The 18,463-nt window shown below is 45.5% G+C and overlaps 1 protein-coding gene across 1 annotated transcript in view; it reads left to right on the top strand.

Moving 5' to 3' along the window:
- LOC134601780 (disintegrin and metalloproteinase domain-containing protein 9-like) overlaps positions 1-18,463 on the top strand; it is a 145,487-nt gene that overhangs the window by 71,691 nt on the left and 55,333 nt on the right. The window contains exon 11 of the mRNA XM_063446281.1: positions 17,768-17,903. Coding sequence (XP_063302351.1) covers positions 17,768-17,903 — 136 coding nt within the window. The remainder of the gene's footprint in view (positions 1-17,767; positions 17,904-18,463) is intronic.

Raw genomic sequence — 18,463 nt, 5'->3', positions numbered from 1 at the left:
CTTTTATTTACTTTATTAAACTTTTTATTAACGTTTAAAACTTTTTTTGCATGAATGAGGGGGACAGCCTGAGAGCTCAGGCACTCCCCCTGCAGGCACTGCACAAGCCGGCTATTCTGGCCATGTGATCGCGAGGACCCCGCGATCACATGCCCCGGGGGGCTGGAACAACCGCAAGGGGACTGCCTGGGATGCCAGGCAAGTCCCCACATCGCGATCGCCAGTGATCAGGTAAGTTGATAAATGGGATCGGACATACCAGGTACGTCTGCAGTCGTTAACAACCGTTTTTTGTCGGACGTACCTGGTACGTCCAAGGTCAGGAAGGGGTTAAAGGGAAACTCTAGTGCCAGGAAATCAAACTTGTTTTCCTGGCACTATAGCTTCCCCCTCTGTCAAGCCCGCCCCCTCCTAAAAACTGCAATAATTACCACTCTAGTGTATAGGGTGATGGGATTTTGCACCCAAACCATTTCAATGAGCTAAAGTGGTCTTGGTGCCTACAGTGTCCCTTTAACAGCTGTAACCAAACATTACTTCATTTTTAAATTAAAAGGCTTTCTCGGTTGTTCTTCCTTGTACCATGTTTAGTAGGTTCTAACTACTGAATACTGGGTACACCCCACAAGACTTGCCGTTTTGGAGATCATCAGTATTTGGCCCTTGCCAAAATAAAAAAATTTTCTCTTGCCCATTTGCCCTTCTTCCAAGACATGATTTTCAAAAACTGACTGTTCACTTGCTGCCTAATGTACCCCACTCTTTGACAGGTGCAATTGAAAGGATGTAACAATGGTATTCTCTTCACCTATCAGTGGTTTTAATGTTGTGGCTGATCAGTGTATTTGTAAAATGTCATAAAATTAAATGTAAAAATCCATTTCATCCTTTAATCTTAGCTCTCAGTCAGGTCTGTCCTCTTCACTCGGCAGTATGCATGCTGAGAAAGCATATAAAGCAAACAAAGAAGTGGAGAATTGAACGGTTCTGCCTTCTCTTGTGTTTTTTATTTCATATTACCTGCACTGAAAATCTTGTGAGAGGAATATCCTACATGTGGGGATTTTAAATACCACTGTATGCTGTTTTAACTCGAGCTGGTTATAGCTCCCATAAATGTGAGTTGGCATTTTTTAATCTCAGTGTTGTCTGTAGCCATACTCCTTTAAGTTACTGCACCATTGGTCCCCTCTGTGTATTTTTTTTCTTTCATATATGCTAATGAGAACTTGACCCAAGACGTCCTGAGAATTTCTGAAGAATATACCTGTGAATTAGAGACTTTAATTTGCCTGTTTCCCTGGTATTTTATTTTTTTTCTATTATACATTTTATTTATTTACTTTGTTCTTGGCGCACCCTGTAATTGTTGTTCCTGTCTTTCCAGTCATTTGAAGGGTTTTGAGGGTTACCCTTCCTTTCAGGTGTGCAGCCTCCCGCTCCCCGTTGTGATCAGTTTTTATAGCGCTGTTCCATCCCTCTTTTTTCTCCAAAGACACCTGTAGCTTCTTTGCAGGGTGTGTGCCAGTCTAGGCATATATGCAGGTGGATAGCATGGTAGTACATTACAATTGATGGAAGACCGGGAAACCCACCCCCCCCCCAGCCGACTTGGGTAGTTCCAGGAGGACCCGCCGAAGTCTGGTCTGGCGATGGTTGCACACGAACTTCCGTATCGCCATGGTTAGGGTACTAAAGAATGTTCTAGGGATAGTGATTGGGAGGGTTTCGAATAGGTATAATATATGCGGTACGACATTCATCTTAATCGCGTTGCTCCGACCGAACCACGAGAAGTATTGAGGGGTCTAGCGTTGCATGTCTTTTTGGAGTGTGTCTATTAAGGGAAGATAGTTAAGCCGGTACAGCTGGGTGAGATCTCGTGCCCAGCTATCTCAGTTTATCCGTGCACCACGTGAAGGGGAACTCTGCCTGGAGGAGTGCGGCGGAAGCTGGGTCTTGTGACAGGTGGAGTGCCTCTGATTTCTCAATGTTCAATTTCATGTTGGAGACCTGACCGAACTGCCTAAAAGACTCCAACAGGTTTGGTATGGAGACCCTGTGTTGCTCCAGGAAGAAGAGTATATCATCCGCATATGCTGCGATGCAATGCTCTCCCCCACCCGAGGTGAACCCCGTAATACCCCTGTCATGCATGACCGCCTCCAGAAAAAGTTCAAGAGAGAGGGCAAACAGAAGGGGGGACAGGGCGCACTCCTGGCGGGTACCATTTTGAATAGGGAGTGGTACGGTTAATGCTTCGTTGACGCAGATTCTGGCCGTGGGGGTCGTGTATAGGGCCTGCACCCACGCTCGCATAAACGGTCCGATTCCTATGTGCTGCAGTGTGGATGTTAGGTAATGCCAGTCTACCCGGTCGAACGCCTTCTCCGCGTATGTGGAGAGAAGCACTAGCTCTTTTTTGTTCGACCAGGCAGCATGGATAATGTTCGGGGCTCTGATGGTGTCATCACGCCCCTCACGACCAGGGATAGAACCCACCTGATCATGGTAGATCAGACCCGGTAAGGCCCTCGGTAGTCGGAGGGCCATCGCTTTTTTGCGAGCAATTTAAGGTCCGCATTCAAGAGTGAGAAGGGGTGATAGCTCAAACAACACCTGGGTCCTTACTCTCATTTGGTATGATTGTGACCACGGCAGCCAGGGTGTTCGAGGGAAACTGCCCTCCTGTGTGGATCGAGTTGATCCCTTTCAGAAGCCTCGGCAAGAGAAGATCGCGAAACATGCGTAGGTATGCCAGGGGGAGGCCATCTGGTCTCAGTGCCCAATGGGTTTTTGACAATTTGAGAACTTCAGTTAGCTCCTCAATAGTCAGTGGTTGTTCTAGTTCCTCCGCCGCCCCCGCTGACAGTGTCCTCGTAACATTGTGAGCAAGGAAATCTGTGACCAGGTGGTGCCGCTGATGCTCTCCTTGGCGTGATTGGGATAGATTATATAGTTCTGTATAGTACGATTGGAATGCCTGAAGGATTCCTTCTGGCAATCGGGTCTCCTCTATCATGTGGTCGAATCTTGTGGATATGGTAGTCGCCATCTGTCTTGTAGCTGTCAGGCCAGTAGTTTCCTGTTTTGTTAGAATGTTAGTTAGTACGTAAGGCTATGGCAAGACACGAGCGTTGCTTGTTGACGGAGGGACCTAGAGAGGAGGGGTAGTATTTGAGGTGTAAGATCTACTTGTCTTGCTTAACCCTCTATTTCTACCCGCTGAAATAGTAGAATGTAGGCAAATTACAACAAGGACTAAACATTGGGTATGAGAGAGACTAATACTGGATCTGGAAGGAAAGAAAGATATGAAAAGGTCAATAACAAAACATTTTTATTACTTGCAGTGCCAGTATGTAGCCCCCTCGTGATGGGGTAAGTGTGAATTGGATGATGCATGATTTGGACGTGATGTCGACGTATGCTTGTGGACCAATGGTGGTCCACCGTACGTAGTGCCGTAAATGCGGGTAACACCTGGTGTAGGTCGTGGGGGGGAAGGTCGTGAGTCCTATGCGAGAGCCTTTGGGATGGACCCGACACCAGATAGCTCTCTGTCGCCCAGTAGGTGAAGAGTGCGTGTAGGACCAGCTTATTTGTCAAGTGACAGATGTGTTGGGCACATGGTCTTGGCGTGGACTCTGAAGCATATGGAGCAGATGTGCAACAACTTGCACGCACTGTAGCTGCATGCGCCTGTGTTAAAGTTATTGCACACCTGCAATGTTTGTCTCTCTGGCCGCCTTCCTGTCTTGTGAGTGGGGTGAAGGAGTGGTGGGGTGGGGAGGTTGAAGGGTCTGTGTCTCCAGGGCATAGGTCGGTGGAGTGTGAAGTGGAACCACATGAGGCACAAGACGGGGGTCTCAAACCAGTGAAATGACGGCAAAACAACTCGGTATCTATCTGGCACCAATCAATTCTAATATTGAACTGTTGCAGAACGAGGTGGCAGGATGTCGGCCTCTCTGTGACTGTAAGAGATTCAAAACGTGTGGCCGTGACATGGGAAGCCCTAACTGTAGCCCTAAAGAAGAGCGAGCGAGGTGGCTAGCTATGATTTGGTCGTAGGGCTGAACCTCCGTGTATGAGGTGGGGGTGTAAACTTCGTGGACCGCAATATTATTAGGGAAAGCTAGGGCCAGTGCCTGACCTTGAAAGCCAGTTCTCTACCCTGACGGGGGCTTGTCTCTTGAAGGAAGTATATAACGTATGTAGATACTGACCTTGAGTGTCTGTCCTGTATATTTAGACAATGCTCAGGGCGACTTCAATATATATGTCTATATATACTGTGAAGAACAAGTCCAGTCCAAGAACCTAGGGGTAAGAAAGATGCTAGTAGGCCTGAGGCGTGCCATTGGTATGCCAAGTGTAAAAATGTAGAACGTATTGAATGGTGTGTAACTGTAAAACTGTATCGTAAGCACCTGTGTAATCTGAGGGACCTGAACGTTGGTCCAAATTTTTTGAGACAAGCCCCTGGGTTCCCACAAATGAGTAATATTTGTGACAGATATAAAGGCGAAGTGAGGCCTTAGAAGGACGTAATCGTAGTGAGTAAGATTTATGGATACCTGATACTGAAACGTCACTTTGGGAGGTGGGAGGGCATTGTAAAAAAGGCTGTGGAGGCTGAATGAGGCCTCAGGAGGAACGTAAAAAGTTAACCTTTTTTTACCTGATACCGTGAAACGGGATACTGGAACCACCTCCTGGAGTCTTCTTGAAGAAGAGTAGTACAACCTAAAACATGTTCATTTAGTAAGAATAAGGTATGAGAATTAGTATAGTGTTTCAATATAAACAGAGATTTAGAAATAAGAGCTACTGAAAAAATTGAGCGTGGAGCTTGATAAATTTAAGAAGTTTGATGGGGCTCAGCCCATTAAGAGAGGAGAAAACAAAACCGTAAAGGGGTTAACAGTTTCTTTAAGAGAATACCCCTGGGAAACTATGCATAATTAAATGTGACAATGAGTGGCGAATAGTGCCACTTAGATTTAGGGAAAACGTAGGGAGAACATGTTATTAAAGAATACATACAGCACACCTGAGGAACCAAAAAAAATAGCCCTCTTCGCAGACGACATACTTCTAATTTTAACTGAGCCAGAATCCTTTATCCCACATTTGGTGGGCCTACTGGGACAATACGGGATGGTGTCCTACTATAAAAACAATTCTGCCAAGGCCCAAGCAGTACCCATTAACCTTCCCCGAGCTACAATCACACACCTAGAAAGCAAATTCAACTTTGATTGGCGCAGAAAATCACTACAGTACCTAGGTATACAACTGACCAAAACCATACAAGCCATTCCCCAAGAGAACCACATACCATTACTGAAGAAAGTCAAAACTAACCTGAGACGATGGGCCGCCCTGGAGATCTCGTGGCTGGGTCGCATTAACTCCCTAAAAATGATGACACTCCCACTGATTCTATATCTCTGTTGTACACTACCCAACATTACCAACCAAATTAGTGAACAGATTCCAATCCATAATTAAGGCACACGTCTGGAAGAGAGAGCCTCCCAGAATTGCACGTCACAAACTGGGGCTCCCTTACACGAAGGGTGGTCTAAGACTATCTGACATAAAAGCATATTACAGAGCATCAATACTTGCGCAGGGTATAAGACTGCTCAAAGCTCCACAGGCACAACAATGCCCTGTCTGGTTGTCACTAGAAAACGCATACTTACGTCCATACGACATAACTCACTCCCTGTGGGTTAGCACGAACCACAAGAAGGCAGGCGCGAGGCTGCTACATTGCACTGACTTTTTGCTCTCCTCCTGGGTAGCCTGGAGCCCAAGTATATTATCCACTAAGGAACTACTTAAGGCGGCCCCGGTAGAATCTCTAGCGACTCTCTCACCGGACTTAGCAATCAAAACATGGACAGAGAAGGGGGTATTCAAGGTGCGAGACCTGTTAGAGGGGAATAATATAAGAACCTTCCCGCCCTCCAACTACAATACTCCCTGACACCAAGATACCTATTCTTACACCTCAGAGTAAAAAACATATTGACGAACCGGCTAACACGAAGTCGCACCAAGCCCCAGTTGGGTGTGATGCCATTTCCTCAAATGCTATCTCCAAAACAGTAGAAGCCCCTCTCACTCTGCTACAATGCTATCCTGGGGGGTCCGGTTCATGCAAAACTATCATACATATCTGGGAGAAGGAATTGGGTATGAAGTTCCCCATAGAACAATGGCACGAAGCCATGGCAATGACAAAAAAAGCCTCCAGAAGCCTTTCGCTGTGGGAGGCATACTGTAGGATAGCTATGAGATGGTATTTAGTGCCGCATAGACCAGCCCGCATGTACCCAGGGACTTCCAAGATCAGCTGGAGGTGCGACAGAGGGGTAGGAACAATACTACACATGTTCTGGGAATGCCCAGACTTACAAAACTATTGGGAACAAATGGAATCAATGATCCTTACCAAAACTCAAGTGAGACTAGCACATAGGCCAGAACACTACCTCCTGCATATGTTGCCTGCATTGGTAGGACACCCCCACAAAAAAGTGATCATAAACATATTGAGCCTATCAAAAGTCAATGTAGCGTTGCATTGAAAAAGCAAAACAACCCCAGTGGCAGTCGTTGAACAAAAACTAGACGTAATTAGCTCACATGAACTCATAGCCATAGCCAGGGATGTTAAGAAAAAATTGCAAAGGACTGGGGATGCTGGATATCTGTATAAGATGAGATAAAAGCCAAATACTGTCAAATACTGAGATGCATGAACTCAACCCCCCCCCCCTTATTTGCCGCTCACCAATATATGCATGCTGTACCTGTCCTAAAAGCAACGTATTTATGTACCACTGTGATGACACTTCAATAAAAATTAAAGATGAAAAAAAAAATACATACAGGAACATACTTAAATTGTAAAATAAAAAATGCTTAAAACCTCATGCGTTCGGCTAACGAACGTGCAAGAGGAATATAATAGGACCGCATGTGATAGATTTTATGATGCGAAAAAAGCTAGTAACAAAGCCGTTCGTATGTGTTTCGGCTAAACGAAAGTGAGAAACAGGCGAACGTAAGGTGAGTATAAGCGTTCGGTAAATTATTTTAACGAAAGAATGAAAGCATGTGTACTCTGCGGTCGGCTAAAAAGCCGCACGAATGCAGAAGTACAGGAATGGCAGAATTACACGAACGGGTAAGTAATATAGGGAGCCTATCCCCGCATTTTTAGGCCCGAACGTGGGAAATAGCCGAATGCTATTTCCCACGTTGATGCTTAAGTGTGCGTGCCAGTCTTGTGACCGAAAGCCAGATAGCCAGATAACAAGTAGGGGATACAGCGGGGCAGCCGGTGGACGAGCCCGGAGGTCAATGGCAGGGGCTCAATGGCAGGAGACCGGAAGTGCAGGTAACTATGGAAACAAAACAGCTTGAACGGCAAATTTAAGTAGGAGGGTAGGGTTTATATGGGGTCATAACTCCTCCCTCAAATTCAGGCCAAATGGCCTTCTAACATATATATATATATATATATATATATTTTTTTTTTTTTTTTTTTTTGTACTTCCAATAATAAGCCAGACAGAAAACAGATTATATTCCAAATGGTATAATGTAGGAATGGATAAAAAGTCAAGTTCTATTGTTTACTATTGTGGATCTGTCGTGGAGATCTCTGGATAATGGTGAGTCTTGATCCAGTTAGAGCATAAAAAGAAAAAAGAAACTGAAATAGTGTAATATATCTTAAATGCTGGTAAGAAGGATATAAAAAAAATCTGCTGAGGTTACACTCACCTATTTAAGAGCTAGTACAAGCTCAGGTGAGATGAATGTTCAGTGGTGTTGATCCCCCACTGGTGGAATATAGGAGATGATGATCGTCTGTGGATCCCTCAGAGTGGAGATATTTCAGTAGAGGGAGATAAAATATAAACAAAATAGTGCTCTTTGTGTATGTAAAAATCTGCTATGGTATCACTCACCTATTCAAGCTCAGGTGGAATGGGCGCTCATTGGTATTGTTCCCCCACTGGTGGGATATAGATGATGATGTTCGTCTGTATGTCCCTCAAAGTGGAGATATATCAACAAAGGAAATAAAATAAAACCGAATAGTGCTCTCTGTTTACACAATATTATATATGGTAGAGGTAGGAAGATATTATACTCACATTTAAGTAGAAATGGAGTATAAATCCCCACCTAGGATTCTTTGGTAAGTAGATCTTCAGGAATTCTGGGTGACGTGTTTAAAAATGGATAAAAAGGTAAATAGCGGGGGCTGGGCCTGACCAGCATGGAGGATAGACGTGCCACTGCAGAGCTCCTCAGAAACTAGAGCTAAAAACGACCACTCACCCCCTCCAAACTTCGTTTATGGCAACCCCAAAAGTCTCCTCTGAACCAAGAAGGGGAATAGAATCGAACCAGCAACCTGAGAGCACTCTGAAGCCGGCTGGCAGACCGGCTTGCGCCATGAGGCTTGGCGACCGTAGAGCGGGAGAGGCGGCCGATCCCCCGGTCCGGTGCCACGAGAAGCTGACACAACGCAAGCGGGAACCCCGCTACCCCCCCCCCCCCCCCCCTGGACCGTCGGGGTCGATCGCGGTCCACACCCGAGCAACACCTCGAAACCAACGCTTATGCAGAGGGAGAAAGCACTGGGTCGTAAGCAGCATCAAGCTACACCCAACATGGCGGACGCCACGTGTTCCCCCGGGCCTACTGGCCCACAACTTGGGACCCGGCGATCTATTGAAGCTATCTTTGAAAACTTCTGGCGCAAGCTGGAGGCCAAACTAACTTTGAATGCCTCACTACTGAAAGGGAAGAACCACGCAAGCTACACTCATGGCGCTGCCAAGAGGGCCGTCGAACCTCGACTACACCAGAGAGCTAAGTCTGACTCTCCGGTCAAAGGGGCATGCAACGCTGCTAACCTGCCAACCCGAAAACCTTCTGGGCTGGGAGCCCATCGGGGATTAACCCCAAGCCGTCCATACCCCCGTGGGAACACCCGAGACGGGGAGAACCCGCGGGCCCCCGAGCCGACCGCCCTGTCTGGGAGGCTCCATGGACACAAGGCGAGGGTTCTCGCTAAGGCCCGGAGCCAGAGGACCGGGACGTCAAGCCGCAGTGGAACCGCCAGAGAGGAAAGGCGAGCCCTTAATAGCACGACGGGTCCCCCTTTTGCCAGAGGAAATCTGCACCTGCAGCCACGTACAAACGGAGAAGCATTCTGGTACCACTTCTATTACAAAGTACGAGGTACTCATGGCAGACCGGGGCGACTCGGAGGTTTACCAACAAGGCCACAACTACAGCCAGAAAGGAGGAGAGGGATCCCCCCAAAAGCGATCGAGGAACCAACCTGCCTGCCTGCACCTAGCAGCTTTGCCATACAGAACTACCACTCATACCTGGACTGTATCCAGCACCCAAAAGGTATTGGCTGATCTGCTATGGACACACTGCAGGCAAAACAGCCAACACACTCCTTTGGGGTTGATTGCCTGTCCCCTGGACTGACTCTGAAACACAGCAAGCTGCATCTTAACACCGGTTACCTGCAACACATCTGCACCCGATTATCCGCAACAGTATGATAAATTACCGTTATGCTTAACGTTCAGCCTAGCACACACCTATTGTATAAACGGGAGACTTGCCTTTGCACTACAGGGTTACTCACTGAAGCACTTGATAGCCTCACTTGTCTTAGGCTAGCACCTAGCATATGGCAACGCAGCCATTACGCACATAGCCCACTCAGCCTGTTACTACTACACTTCAGTGCAGAAAGTACACTAACCATGTATGTTCCCCCCCTTGTATAAAGGTTAGACCTAGCCTGAATCAATCGGTTCCTATGTTACTCTATGGCACTCACAACTAGCCAATTTATTTACTGCTTGCCTAAGTTTTTTGTTTTTTTTCTTGTTAATAACTAATCTCACTAGCCCGGTGCAGGGCAGCTATGTATAAGCTACTGTTCTATCATACCTCTAACGCATTAGCCTTGAATTTTTGACATGTGATTGTCTTAACCTATGTGATGTTTTCGCCTATGGTTCTTCGCACTTTTAATCTTACTGCTAGGACCTCACCTATTGCTTACTAACTATGTGCCTAAGCTTTGTATAGACCACCGCTACCCTCTTACAGTCTAACAGAATAGGCATTGATATTAGCTACAACAAGCGTGTGTTAACATAATTTAAAAAATGAAGCATTCTCATTCAGGAAATGTATTATCTTAAGCTACCGATGTACTTACCTCCTAATGTAACCCATTTTTACATTTCCCTCTCTTTGTTTCTGTACCCCGACTAATATGCTTCAATAAAAGAAAGATTTACAAAAAAAAAGGTATATAGCACAAAAATAAAAAGCCAATATTCCAAACAAAAAATAATGTAAAATAGACAAAACACGGGGGCAGGGCCTGACCTCAGAACGAAGCAGTCGCACGTTACCACAGCTGGAACTTACTATTAAAGACAAATATTAGTCTTATATCTATAATTGGTATAGATATATCAACGACATCTTGGTATTCTGGTTGGGCTCTATTACTCAATTTAAAGAATTGGTTAAATTACTCAATGACAACACCATTGGTCTCAAATTGACCCATGTAATTGACGCTGAACAACTAGTCTTTCTAGATCTTAAAATCAAGATCTTACTTGATGGAACAATCGAAACAGAATTAAATCGAAAAACCACTGCAACAAACAGCTTATTAAACTGGACTAGCCATCATCCAATGAAACTTAAATCAGGTATTCCATATGGGCAATACTTACGGGCAAGACGGAATTGCTCTAATGATGAAACCTTCCATCAGGAAGCCAATAAACTGCGCATGATGTTCAAACAAAAAGGTTATCCTAATAAAATTTTGAAAAGAGCATACCAACAAGCATCTGCAATTAATAGAAGTGAGAGCTTGCGAACCCAGAGACCAAAGACAGATTCCAAAATTATCCGTTGCATTGGAACGTTTGACCAATACTGGGAACCGGTCTTGGAAATCATGTCACGCAATTGGCCTATCTTAAAGCGGCACTGTCATGCCGAACTTACCTTTCCTCAATCTCTTCCTCTTCTCCCCCTCTCTCGGGATCTGTTATTCTTTTCTTCCTGTCTTCTTTAGTTTTCTTTAAAATCATAAGACAAAGTAGGGACTCTTTGCCTTATGGAGGATTCCTCCGCTTGACCAGCTCTGACCAGCGGAGGAACAAAGTGTGCTTCATTTCCGCTGGTCAGAGCAATTTTCCCATGATCCCTAGCTTTCCTCCCAGTTCCCACAATGCTTCCTGTCCGTATTGCCTAACTTAGACAGAACGCCGGCAAAACTGCCGAATTGCATCCTAACAGAATGAGCACTGTTTCTCCATTGGTGTTAGGATGCAATTCGGTACTTTGTTCGGATCGGAATTTCATTCTAATGAATGAAACTCCGATCCTATTCATTGCTGTGGCTGCATCTTGCAGCTGCTTAGTAGATAACTCCCTAATTCCCACGGTATCAGGGAGCTATCTACTAAAAGGCTGAAAGACCTAAACTGGTCTTTCAGCCACATTTACTAACACTAAGTAAAATTGACTTGGTATTAGTAACTAATATGCCCCTACTCGCTATACCGCGAGTAGGGGCATGTCTAGTAAGCAGTGAGCAGCCTGTGGCTGCTCACTGTAAAAAAAACAAAAAAAACTATTGTCGCCCACCCCTAAACGATGGGTGGGGGCCCTAAAGTAAAATAAGGGAGGGAGACCTATTGTCCCCCCCCCCGGCCCCCACCCCTGAGCGGTGGGTGGGGGCCATAAAGATAATGAGGGGGGGGGACCTACTGTCCTCCCCCCCGGCCCCCACCCCTGGGCAGCGGGTGGGGGCCATAATAGTAATAAGGGGGGGGGACCTACTGTCCTCCCCCCGGCCCCCACCCCTGGGCGGCGGATGGGGGCCATAATGGTAATAAAGGGGGAGGTGACCTACTGTCCTCCCCCCCCCCCCCAGTCCCCACTAAGTAAATCCCCCCCCCCCAGCCCCTAGTCACCCACCCCCCACCCAAATAAAAAATGCCCCTACCTACCCCCCTCACCCTAAAAAATAGTGAGGGGGGAATAAAATTGCTAACCTGTAAAGTAAAATTAAACTTACCATTCGACGTCTTCTTTTTTCTAAAATCTTCATTTTTCAGCCCCAAAAAAGGCCAAATAAAAAACCATCATACCCGTCGAACTAAAAATAAAATAAAAAACCCGAGCGCAAAAAAAAAAACGCCGAAAAAGAAAAAACCCGAGCGCAAAAAAAATAATCCATCTTCACCCATGGAGGGCTCCGCGCAGACTGAGCTCCGCAGGGCGGGGCAAGGCTTATAAAGCCTTGCCCCGCCCTGCAATTAGGCTAAGAACACTCTGATTGGTGGGTTTAAGCCAGTCAGAGTGCTCTTTGTCATTTTACAAGCGTGGGAAAGTTCTTTGGAATTTTCCCACGCTTGTAAAATGACCCAGAGCACTGTGATTGGATGGCTTGAAATCCATCCAATCACAGTGCTCTGTGTCATTTTACAAGTGTGGGAAAATTCCAAAGAACTTTCCCACGCTTGTAAAATGACAAAGAGCACTCTGATTGGCTTAAACCCACCAATCAGAGTGTTCTTAGCCTAATTGCAGGGCGGGGCAAGGCTTATAAAGAGCTCAGTCTGCGCGGAGCCCTCCATGGGTGAAGATGGATTAATTTTTTTGCGCTCGGGTTTTTTATTTTATTTTTAGTTCGACGGGTATGATGGTTTTTTATTTGGGGGCCGGGGGCGAGGACAGTAGGTTCCCCCCCCCCCTATTACCATTATGGCCCCCACCCGCCGCCCAGGGGTGGGGGCCAGGGGGGAGGACAGTAGGTCCCGCCCCCTCATTCCCATTATGGCCCCCACCCGCCGCCCAGGTGTGGGGGCCTGGGGGGGAGGACAGTAGGTCCCCCCCCTCATTCCCATTATGGCCCCCACCCGCTGCCCAGGGGTGGGGGCCGGCGGGGGAGGACAGTAGTTTCCCCCCCCCCCCCCAACCCCCCTTATTACCCTTTTTTTTTTTTACAGTGAGCAGCCACAGGCTGCTCACTGTTTAGTGGACATGCCCCTACTCGCGGTATAGCGAGTAGGGGCATTGGGGAGATTTTAATCTCCCTTGTGCTATTATGGGGGTCTTATTGACCCCCATAGAGTGAGGGGGGGACCTGGGGGGCTTATGAAGTGGTGGGGAGCACAGCTCCCTGCCGCTTCTATAGTTACATATTACAAGGAGGGAGCTGCATGCCGTTAGCTCCCTCCTTGTAATAAACTGAACGAACAAACGAACACTGATACTCAGTGTTAGTTTGTTCGTCTGATTTTTCTATTCATTCATTCGTCTGTCTGATGAATGAATGAATAGGTGAAATTCCCGTTCGCATGTCCAGGTGTTTCACTGGGCATGTGCGGGAATCTCAGTGCTATCTAGTGTGGGCAGATGACGTGTCCCACAGGGACTTCACCTACCCACACAAAGATGGCGGCGCCCTGAATAAAGATCGGGGCAGAAAATAAAGAATAAAAAATAGGTAATGTGGGGGGCTTAGGGGCATTTGGGGGTGACTAGGGGGTCGATTGGATGTAGTGGAGGCGGGAGGGGGGTTAAAAAAAAAACGGGATTCGGCATGACAGTGCCGCTTTAAACTATGATAAAGATCTTAAGGATAACATCAGTAAATTCCTGACCATTACTGCACGAAGAGCAAGAAATCTCCGAGATTATCTAGTTCAAAGCCACATTGAACCCAGCAATTACAATCCAACATGGTTAACACCAATCGCTGGGGTGTATCAGTGTGGCCATTGCAAGGCCTGTAAATATATTAGACCATCTAAAACGGTTGTGAGTACAATAACATCTAAGGAATACCAAGTTAAAGAATTTATCAATTGCAGCTCCACCAAAATTATTTATCTTATAACTTGCAGTTGTAAGATCCAATATATCGGCAAGACATACCAACAATTCAAAAGAAGGATTCTCCAACACGTATGTTCCATCACTGACTTGAAGGTCTCTACCCCAGTGGCTAATCATGTAAGATTACATCATAGCGGAGATCCCACTCACCTTACTTTCCAAGCCATAGAAAGATTATCTATGAATTCTAGGAAGGGTAACTATAACAAGATGCTATTGATGAAGGAATCAAGATGGATCTACCTTTTCAAAACCTTAACTCCAAATGGCCTTAATGAGGAGTTTAATTTTATTCCTTTCATCCATAAATAAGTCCAAACATAATGCTGAAATAATTGATTATAATTAGATTTCCACCATACACTTTTTACATTATAACCTATAGTTTCTCCGCATTTAATACACCTTTTTAGTTCTTAATATCAATTAACATTCTGATCAACCGGTGGCAGTATTCATCATGCCATAAAAGTATTTCCATGACTAACTTAGAGGTATTTATTCTTTCTAAACATCTCTTGTATAGCAGGTACCAGTTACCTCATTACCTCATTAATATGTTACATTTACCAAAATAATAATAACAATTTATTTTCTTTGTTTTTTGTTGATTCTAAATACTTCGAGCATACTTGCTTATTATTAATATTATTTTAACATACAGTATTAAATATTCAATCGTGTTTACATGTCCAAACTAGAGTCTCCTACTATTATTATTCAATAATGCCATTTCAGGTGGGAATTGTCATCAATAACTTTCCCTTTTAGGCACTAAATGAATAGTCTCTTAATCTCACTTATTTTTTGATTCTTCACTTGCACAGCCATGTTAAGATAACATGATGCAATATAGGAGCTATATGGATACCAAGTTTGTTATCATTATGCTCTTTTTCTGTTTTAGATAGGTTATTTATTTATTATAATTTATCATTTTTTTCATTTCTTATACAAATTATCATTTATTATTTTTTTAATCGTTAGTTATTGGTTTATTCTTATTGCCATCATATATATCCACTATTTATTTTGTGTGTAGCACTTTGGGTGATTGCTGTTTTTTGCATTTTTTATATTATACTTTACAAATAAATTCTTTTTTTGTTTTCAATTTTTCAAGTTTCTCAATTGTACTTAATATTTCCTCATTTGCTGTAGAAACTTGTAGCACTTTACAGTCCAATTGTTTTCTCAGTACCTTCTCACTGGTACACTACCTTCATACAATTTTGTTTACCACAGCTCCTGCTTCGGGCGGCGGTAATTACTGATTATAAACCACAACAAGCGACAATTGACCCAATGCCAGCTGCCATGTGCAGGGGGAAAACCTGCAAGCATGGCTGGCGTGGGAGAGACGGCCGCTCTCCCGTCGCGGTAAATAGAGGAATTTTCCGGCAAGGACACCCCCCCCTCCCTATGGACCGGTGGGGGTTAACCCGGTCCCCACTGACAAACAACAAGTTTCTGCTCACACTCTCACTGCCCACAAAGGATTGGGCTCAGCACGGGGCGGGCCTAGTAAACAGGCCACAACACAAATGGCGCCTACATTTGCAGACCCCGGCGATAACATAATTATCACTCCCTCCGACACATAGCGCTTCTGGGAGCAACTGGAACACCACAGTCACCAAGGTCTGTGAGGGAGGGGAGCCATGGAGAAAAGGCCGAGCGAGCCCAGCTCGGACAGATCCCAGCTTGGAGCACACGCCACCCAGGCCGAAGGCCAAGTGGAGTATACCTCCAAAGCATCGCCCACAACGCCGGAGGACCGCCCGCCGCTGGCGGCGTCTTACCATCGGAGCCCTCTGCTGCGCCCGTAAAGGGGAAGACTCGGCTGCACAGCATAACCGAGCCTGTGGAACACAGATGCGGACCTTCCACAAGGCCTGGGGCTGGAGCGGGAACCGCCGCGGCCCAGTCAACACCATCGGCATCAGCAGAGCTACAGGAGCTGCTGGACTCCTCATCGATCGGAGCACTCAGCTACAACACTCCGCAAGCCTAATCGGACTACCCACAGGCCTCAACCGCCCACCGACCAGCCGACTCTCGCTCTGGCAAGCAGGTCTGCACAACACCACTCTGGGGGACAATAGTATACTGACGGCTGGCGTGGGCTAAGTAACTCTCTAGGAACTTATACAAACTGTCTTGAACTTGCTGATCAACCGATGGCTTGTCTGCTGCCCTGCAACCCCCCCTCTGGACCGGCGGGGGTTATCCCTGTCCCCCTAGGCTCGTCCCATAAACTCACCCTGCAACCAGGCATCCCACATGGTGCACCCGGCAGGTATACCCAAGATGGTGGACGCGCTCTCTATACTGAGGCATGAACTGAACAGACCAGAGCCAGCCCTGCCGAGCTCGTTCAACGATATGCTACAACGTCTTGACAAAACATTCCAAAGATTCTGGCAACAGCTGGAGGAACGGATGATGGCGCCACAGGCCCAGCATCAGGGGAGAGGACGATCTGCGGAGAGTCGCGGAGGATCTGGACCTCCTCTGAGCAAAGCAACCCCACAAACAACTGGGAGACCCGATCCTAGTCGCCCACCTTGACCAAAAAAGTAAAACCTCGAAGGTGGAGAAACAACACCTACATGCAGCGGCTGCATAGCACACAACTACCACAACCTCACCTGCCTGCACACGCACGCGTGAACCACTTCGGCAGACACGCGGCTCAGGGCCCGGAGGGAGCCTGCATCAAGCAACATGGAGTGCACCACCACCAGTTGACGAAGGCAGTGCATGATCATTCACCGCAGAGAAGCACACACAAATCAGGCAGGAGAACCCACAGCCAGGCGGCAATAAACAACGGAAGGCTGCATGCCCCCCGCCATCTGACATGCCACCAAGGTATTTACTTACTGGGACTCACCTCCTTAGGCTGGATGCCTAGCTCCACCAGATGGGACTTTGACTTGCCCTTGAAAGGCATTGGCTGAAAGACACCAGAACTGTCCAAAAATGAGGCACCAGGTTCGACACCATGCCATAATACCCTGCCTCTCCATACTCACAAGACAACGCTGACCGGATTCCCACATCAATCACTAGGGCCTTATGGGGAAAACCCTCTCTACAGACGAGAACCCTCCATTAAGATCTACACTGTTATATGCACTTACTGCTTTTTTTTAAATTTACTACAGTAGATTCAACTAAACCTGTTTATTTACAAAAGGAAAGACGAGCAACACAAACACCAAGACACTGACACACACAGGCTCTCACTTAACACTCATGCATCAACCTAACTTTAACAGCAGACATGTCGGCTTGCACACTCTGATTTTACTTTAACTGACTCTACCTGACTACGCTATAGCTCTCTCATGTCATAACGGAAACATGCGCAGAAACGGCTTATAATTCTGTAGACACGTACTCTCATGCTTGTTGAAATATTACAAATGATTGCTACGCCAGTTAACATAGCTTGTTTAACACACCATATTGTTTTACTCACCTACTAAATCTATTATAATGTTATTGTTATTCGCCTGTCATTATAATATGAAAATGTGCAATTTATACTAATGCCATACTAATAATATCGTTTACATGTTATACTACGCTTGACAGAGCTGTTGTTGCATATTAAGCTTGATTGTCAACTCTTGCACAATAAAAATAAAGAATTAAAAATAATAATAATACATAAATTAGAAGAACATTGTTCATTAATATGACCTTCAAAAAATAACTGGTTAACATTTAAACATAAAAATTCTTCTTTCAGATTTTCCTCTGGATTTAGTGACTGCAGTATTGAAGATATGGATGCATTCTATGGAAAAAATCAAGCTCAGTGCCTTTGGAACAATCCATTTACTGCCAAACTTGTTTCTAATAATGCTGACTGTACTTCTAAAGAAGTTTGTATTTTTAACTGGATTACAGCAATATTATATTTAAATACTAACAATTTTAAAAAATACTACATGTGGTGTTTAAAGAGCTGCTTTAACCCTTTTAAAAAAAAAAAAAAAAACTACTTTAAAAAGCCACATTGGGATTCCACAATTCCTGCTCTCTTGAGGTCCAATCAAATGCTCCTCTGCCATGTAGTGGAGGTGGACGGAGGGAGGAGATTTTTTTTTTTTTAAATGTAATAATTGCACTGTAGGGAGGAAGGTAGGGACACTTAAGCTTTCCCCATGGATAAAGGGAGGGGAGACTAAAGCTTCCTCTTGCAGGCACGCTCCCTGCAATGAAGAAGCTCATTATGTCTGTTGTCAGTGCACTGATGAGAGAATTAATTGTTGCACAGAATAGGCATTAGGAAGTCAGGAATAGTTTAATCTGCCTAAGTCATGTGTGATACTAGCACCTGGCACAAAAGTGCAGAAAGCAAACAAAATAGTAGGGGCATAAATAAGACAGTGCAGTTTATTGGGCTCATCTATAAAATATTTGCATTACTAGAATCATTGTT

Source organism: Pelobates fuscus, chromosome 3 (genome assembly GCF_036172605.1).
Source record: "Pelobates fuscus isolate aPelFus1 chromosome 3, aPelFus1.pri, whole genome shotgun sequence".
In the NCBI taxonomy this organism is placed as follows: domain Eukaryota; kingdom Metazoa; phylum Chordata; class Amphibia; order Anura; family Pelobatidae; genus Pelobates; species Pelobates fuscus.
The sequence above is the reverse complement of the archived record's forward strand: the minus strand, read 5'-3'. Positions and strand labels throughout refer to the sequence as shown.